This window comes from Rana temporaria, chromosome 5 (assembly GCF_905171775.1).
Source record: "Rana temporaria chromosome 5, aRanTem1.1, whole genome shotgun sequence".
Classification (NCBI taxonomy): Eukaryota; Metazoa; Chordata; class Amphibia; order Anura; family Ranidae; genus Rana; species Rana temporaria.
The window spans coordinates 416487359-416494747 of NC_053493.1; the positions used below are offsets into that span (position 1 = coordinate 416487359).

Consider the following 7389-nt stretch of genomic DNA (forward strand, 5'->3'; position numbering starts at 1 on the left):
CCAAAATTTGAAATTTTTTCTTTCACTCCGATATCAACAAACAGGACAAATGGAGAGGGCGAGTCTCCCTAACGGGGGACAGACAATAAAAATCTGACAGGGGCTCTAATTCCTTCCCACATGTTCCAAAATTTTAGTTATACTTTAAACACTCAAAATATTTAACACCTTGTTCCCCAAATATAATATATAAAAAGGAAAGAGCGCAAGGCTACCCTAGTGTGATAACATTTAATGTTCCTCAAATATAATGACTCCTTAAATTTAACCTTAACCCCTAACCTAACATAACCCTTATGCCGCGTACAGACGGTCGTTTTTTGTGATAGAAAAAAACGACGTTTTTGAAACTTCATTTTAAAAAACGACGTAGCATACACACCATAGTTTTTTCAAAATGCTCTAGCAAAGCGCGGTTACGTTCAGCACGTACGACGGCACTCTGTTCCATTCAAGCTCGCTTCATAACTTGCTTCTGAGCAGGCGCGGATTTAAAAACGTTGTTTTGCCCACACACTATCATTTTAAATGACACCAAAAACGACGTTTTGAAAAACGACACAAAAAATTGAAGCATGTTCGAATTTTTTTTTTGTCGTTTTTCAGAAGACATAAAACAACGTTTTCCCACACATGGTCATTTTAAATGACGTTTTTAAAAATGTTGGTTTTTTTCCATCGCAAAAAGTGATGGTGTGTACGCGGCATTAAAGTTGACCATACAATCTGATTGTACAATCTGTTTTAGATCTACTATCAGCTACGTAGTGCCAGTACTTTCCTGGATACAATGTGAACAGATAATGTGTATCCTTTATTTTTGGCAAATCTAAAGCTGACCACACACTACCAAATCTCCTTTAGCTTTACCAAAAATATGTAGTGTCAAGTAAAAATTAGATTTAGTTAAAATCAGGCAGGTAGAAATACTACACAGCTGATGGTAGATCTAAAAGGAGATTGTACACACAGGATTGTATAACTAAACCCCCAATCCCCTCCCCTGTCTTATCGGTTGTGGACGTGATGGAGGATACTCTCCTGTGCTGAGATCTTCCAGATCCACCAAATTGAAGAAATATGTTATCTGTACAAACTGGTAACATTTCTCACCAGACTTCATGAGATTCAGTTCAGATTTTCTGTAATATGATCAAAGTAAAAATCTCCCAACCCTCCCAGAGATCTTTATACAACCTTTTCTTACAGCCAACACAGCATGGAGGGGCTCAGTGAAGGTGGTGGTGAAGGTGTGGAGGTGTCTGATCGGGTCACACAGATCATAAAAGGACAGCTGCCCGGCCTCATAATCCACATAGATCCTGACTCTGTTACTGGAGAGATTGGGAGATAACTGGATCTCTTCATTGTCATGTCTCAGAGAACACTCACCAATATACCTGAACAAACCCCAGGACTTGTCATTATTTCCAATCAGTGACTGCACGCCTCCTCTCCTCTCTATACTGGGATAACACATCCCGACTCTGCAATGTTCCGACTCACTGACATCCACTTCCCAGTAATGTCGCCCCGAGGAAAATCTCTGACTGCTTAATACCTGGGAACACCTCTGAAATCTCTCCGGTGTTTCTAGATGATTCTGCTTTATATCTGACCAGGATACAGTTTTCATGTCATCTGATATCTGTAGATTATTCTGAGCTGTGTTCACATCCAGTAATATGTCTGAAGCTTCCTGTATATTGAAGAATACATTTACCCCTTTTATAATATCAGATAACCCTGTGTGTAATGTGTGTGAGATTCCAGACACATCCAGATCCCCTCCATCATGGAGGAGTCTATCATGTCTCTCTCTGTCCTCATTATCTCCCTCCTCAATATCACACAAGTCCCCTGTGTCTGATTCCTGTAGGACAGTCAGTGGGTCAGTCATGTTACACAGCTCCTCAATGTCCTCCATCTTCCTGGACAGATCCTCCTTCTTTATTTCCAGCTGAACAATCAAATCAGACAATGAGAGGAAAATCCGCTCTTCCTGGCTGGAGATGTTCCTCCGGACTCTCTTCTCCAGGTCCTCCAGATGTCTCCTGAGCTCTATGAACAGGGCAGTGACTCCCTCTGTTAGACCAGCTGATTTTTCTTGTACCTTTCCCTTAAGTTCCTGCAGACTCTGAACTCTTTGTTCAATCTCCATTCTATTAGCAATCAGTTTCTGCAGAACATTTCTCAGTTTCTGTTTTTTATTTTCAGAGGCCTCATCCAGAGTCTCCACCTTGTGTCCCCGGTGTTCTCCGGCCAAACTGCAGGTCACACAGATACAGGCAGAGTCCTCAGTGCAGTAATATTTAAGAAGTTCTCTATGGATGGAGCATTTTCTGTTCTCCATGGAAGTGGTGGGATCAGTTAGGACATGTTCTGGTGCCTTGCTGTGGACTCTCAGGTGATCATTACATAGAGAAGCTTCACACATCAGACAGGATTTAACAGCAGGTACAGGAGAGTGAATACAGTAAGTACAGAAGATTCCAGTCTCCTTCTGATCTGGATGAGTAGATCGTAAAGTCTCCACTATGTTACACAATGTTATGTTCCTCTGCAGTGTGGGACGACTCCTAGATCTTTTCCTGCACCGAGGACAGGAAAAATCTCCAGACCCCTCCTGTGTATCCAACACACGATCAATACAGACCTGGCAGAAGTTGTGTCCACAGCTCAGCATTACAGGATCTGTATACATTTCCAGGCAGATGGAACAGTCCAGCTCCTGTCTCAGATCAGCAGACGCCATTTCTGACAGCAGAAGAGAGAAATTAAACTAAAATCTCCGACTCTCATAAACCAGAGGACGCAACTCACATTTCTCAGCACAGGGAGGGGCTGATCTTGTTTTGCAACTGATATCTGCGGCAAGTATGAACAAAGTGCATGTCTACAAGATGAAGTGGTATTTTCATACATGGGAGTGTTCTGGTCACGTGCTGAAGTGACTGTTGGACTTGTTTGCATCTTTTGAAAGAGAACGTCACACAAAACAGAACAATGAGCAAGTAAATGCCGTTCTATTAACTGGTTACATGTTGACATGTTTTGTGTAAAAGAAAAAAATTTCAGAGTACGAGACGGCGATGCAAACTGTGCTAAACACACGTTTTTAAAGGCCGAAACCGGCGTTTTAGAAACGCTCGTTTTGCCTCAATTGCAGCCGTGTTTTACGGCGTTTGCGTCTATATGCGATTAGTTAAGAAACATCATAAGACCCTCCCTAAGCTCAAAAAACAGTATTATTTAACCATTTTAGCCATTTTGTGAGACCAGAGTGAGTAGCATCAGTGTACTTGTGTTTAGCGTATCACTTGCCACATCACCTGCCACAAGCGGTGGATTGTCCACTTGCAACGTTACCCGCCACAAGCTGTGGATTGTCCACTTGCCACGTCACCTGCCACAAGCTGTGGATTGTCCACTTGCCACGTCTAGAGTTGAGCGGACACCTGGATGTTTGGGTTCGGACCCGAATCCGGACTTTGAAAAAAAAGTGCCGAACCCGACCCGAACTTTGACCCGAAACCCATTGAAGTCAATGGGGACCCGGACTTTTGACTACAAAAATGTCTCTAAAAAACAAAGGGAAAGGGCTGGAGGGCTGCAAATGGCAGCAAAATGTTGGGAAGAGCATGGCAAGTACTCTGGAAATAAATGTGGATAGGGAAATAACTTAAAAAGATAAAAAAAAAAAAAAAAATCATTTTGACCTAGGAGGACGAAGTCCATACAGTTTTGTTCAAAATTATTCAACCCCCCCAATGCTGTAAAGGGTTTTAGGGAATTTAGTGTACATTTGTAATTGTATTCAGAATGAAATCCTACAAGGACTTCTTAAAGAACCATATGCAACTAAAATGACATCAATTGGTTTTGTAATACAGTAGTAAATGTTTATTTTGTGAATTCTTCATTTACACAATTATTCAACCCCTTAAAGACTACCACTCTGAAGAACAGAGGTTCATTGAAGTGTTTTCAATCAGGTATTGAAAACACCTGTGGATGTCAGGGAGCAGCAATAAAGCCTAATAAGCACCAATTAGGCAGCTTTAAAATGACTGATACACTCACCTCCTTCTAGACATTTACTGGTGTGGTTACAAACATGGTGAAGTCAAGAGAATGGTCCAGGAAGACAAGAGAAGAGGTGATTACTCTTCACAGGAAGGGCAATGGCCTTTAAGAAGATTGCAAAGATGTTAAACATACCAAGAGACACCATAGGAAGCATCATTCACAAATTCAAGGCAAAGGGCACTGTTGAAACGCTACCTGGTCGTGGCAGAAAGAAGATGCTGACTTCGACTGCTGTGCGCTACCTGAAGCGTAGAGTGGAGATAAGTCCCTGTGTGACTGCTGAGGAACTGAGAAAAGATTTGTCAGATGTGGGTACTGAAGTTTCTGCTCAGACAATACGGCGCACACTGCGTAATGAAGGCCTCCATGCCAGAACTCCCAGGCGCACCCCCTTGCGGTCTCCAAAGAATAAGAAGAGTCGACTGCAGTATGCCAAAAGTCATGTGGACAAACCACAGAAGTTTTGGGATTGTGTTCTGTGGACTGATGAAACAAAATTAGAACTGTTTGGGCCCATGGATCAACGCTATGTTTGGAGGAAGAAGAACAAGGCCTATGATGAAAAGAACACATTGCCTACTGTGAAGCATGGCGGGGGGTCAATCATGCTTTGGGGCGGTTTTGCTTCTGCAGGTACAGGGAAGCTCCAGCGTGTGCAAGGTACCATGAATTCTCTTCAGTACCAGGAGATATTGGATGACAATGTGATGCAGTCCGTCACAAACCTGAGACTTGGGAGACATTGGACCTTTCAACAGGACAATGATCCCAAGCATACCTCCAAGTCCACTAGAGAATGGTTGCAGATTAAAGGCTGGAACATTTTGCAGTGGCCATCGCAGTCACCAGACTTAAATCCGATTGAGAACCTCTGGTGGGACTTAAAGAAAGCAGTTGCAGTGCGCAAGCCTAAGAATGTGACTGAACTGGAGGCTTTTGCCCATGACGAATGGGCGAAGATACCCGTAGATCGCTGCAAGACACTTGTGTCAAGCTATGCTTCACGTTTAAAAGCTGTTATAACTGTAAAAGGATGTTGTACTAAGTACTAAGATTGAATGTCACTTGGGGGTTGAATAAAACTGATAATGATGTGAGCACAGAAAAGACATTTGTGGTTATTTCATTATAAATGTTATGTATATTTGTCTGACCTACACGTGCCTCTTTGATTTAATTGTAAGCAGGATGACTGAATGATCAAAATCAATGTCAAACTGGCCAAAACAATCAATTTCAGTGGGGGTTGAATAATTTTGAATACAACTTTATGTAGTAGGAGGTTGAGGTGGATGTGGCGGTGTAGGTGGAAGCGGCGGTGGAGGAGGAGGAGGTAGCCAACACAGCAGGTTTTGGTTTTTAATTGATTTTTTAAATTAGGGTAAACCCCAAAAGAGTGAGAAAGATCTAGGGTTGCTACCTCATCCCTTTAAACCTGAACACAGAGTTACACAGGTTCTGGGGCTAATTTAATGTCGATAAGGCACCAAGTGAGTTTAATTAGCAGCACCTTAATCAGCCAGAGAACCTGTGTAATTATGTTTTTGCTTTTAAAGGGATGAGATGGCAACCCTAGAAAGATCAGGAAAAAAAAAACAATGGCTGGGTAAGGCCGGCCCGGTGTCTATTCTGCACAAGGTACGGACAAGTCCTCTGGGATCCATGCCTGGTTCATTTTAATGAACGTGAGCTTGTCCACATTGGCTCTGGACAGGTGGCTGCGCTTGTCTGCGATAACGCCCCCTGCCGTGCTAAATACACGTTCAGACAATAAACTGGCCGCAGGGCAGGCCAGCACCTCCAAGGCGTAAAGGGCAAGCTCAGGCCATGTGCCCAATTTGGAGACCCAGAAGTTTAAGGGGGCATAGCCGTCATTCAGTACGTGTAGGTGTGTGCACACATTCTGCTCCACCATGTTGCTGAAATGCTGCCTCCTGCTAAAACGTTCCATATCAGCTGGTGGTGCTGTTTGTTGTGGCGTGCTGACAAAGCTTTTCCACATTTCGGCCATGCTAACCCTGCCTTCTGAGGTGCTGGCGGTGCCCCTGCTGCGTTGGCGACCTCTTCCTCCTCCTTTGCCTTCTGCTTCCACTGTGCCCCCGCTGCCAGGTGGGAATTGCACAAGCAGCGCATCTACCAGCGTGCGCTTGTACTCGCGCATCTTGCGTTCACGCTCCAGTGAGGGAATTAAGGACGGTACATTGTCCTTGTAACGGGGATCCAGCAGCGTCGCCACCCAGTAATCAGCACCTGTTATAATGTGCGAAACACGGCGGTCGTTGCGGAGACACTGCAGCATGTAATTGCTCATGTGTGCCAGGCTGCCCAGAGGCAACGAAAAGCTGTCCTCTGTGGGAGGTGTATCATCTGTGTCCTCTGTATCCCCCCAGCCATGCACCAGTGGTGGCCATGAGCTGGTCTGGATGCCATCCTGCTGTGAACATGGTTCCTCCTCCATGTCTTCCTCCTCCTCATCCTCCACCGCGTCATCCTCCAGAACTGTGCCCTTGCTGGACAATTGTGTACCTGGCCTTTGTTGGTGCACAAACCCACCCTCGGAGCCACTTGTGAATGACTGCCCTGAAAGCCTTGGAAATGATCCCGATTCCTCCTCCTCCTGTGCCACATCCTCCTCCATCATCGCCCGTAGCGTTTTTTCAAGGAGGCATAGAACTGGGATAGTCACGCTGAGAGCGGCGTCATCAGCACTGGCCATGTTGGTGGAGTACTCGAAACAGCGCAACAAGGCACACAGGTCTCGCATGGAGGCCCAGTTATTGGTGGTGAAGTGGTTCTGTTCCGCAGAGCGACTCACGCGTGCGTGCTGCAGCTGAAACTCCACTATCGCCTGCTGCTGCTCGCACAGTCTGGCCAGCATGTGCAAGGTGGAGTTCCACCTTGTGGGCACATCACATATGAGGCGGTGAGCGGGAAGGCCGAAGTTACGATGCAGCACTGCCAGGCGAGCAGCAGCAGGGTGAGAATGCCGAAAGTGCGCACAGACGGCCCGCACTTTCTGCAGCAGCTGTGGCATATCGGGGTATGTTTTCAGGAAACTCTGCACCACCAAATTCAGCACATGCACCAGGCAAGGGATGTGCGTCAAACCGGCTAGGCCCAGAGCTGCTACGAGATTTCGCCCGTTATCGCACACCACCAGGCCCGGCTTGAGGCTCACTGACGCCAACCACTCATCGGTCTGTTTTTCCATGTCCCTCCACAACTCCTGCGCGGTGTGTGGTTTTTCCCCCAAACAGGAAAGTTTTACAACTGCTTGCTGGCGTTTACCCATGGCTGTGC

At 45.5% G+C, this 7389-nt stretch overlaps 1 protein-coding gene across 1 annotated transcript; it reads right to left on the reverse strand.

The window, feature by feature from the left end:
• Positions 1-669: 669 nt before the first annotated feature.
• Positions 670-2895, reverse strand: LOC120941645 (E3 ubiquitin/ISG15 ligase TRIM25-like). The gene has a single exon (XM_040355174.1). The coding sequence runs from the start codon at positions 2753-2755 to the stop codon at positions 1154-1156; it is 1602 nt and encodes a 533-aa protein (XP_040211108.1). The 5' UTR covers positions 2756-2895; the 3' UTR covers positions 670-1153.
• Between the last annotated feature and the right edge of the window lie 4494 nt (positions 2896-7389).

Excerpts from the sequence above, each read along its gene's own strand:
- LOC120941645 (XM_040355174.1), bottom strand. The coding sequence starts at position 2,755 with ATGGCGTCTGCTGATCTGAGACAGGAGCTGGACTGTTCCATCTGCCTG.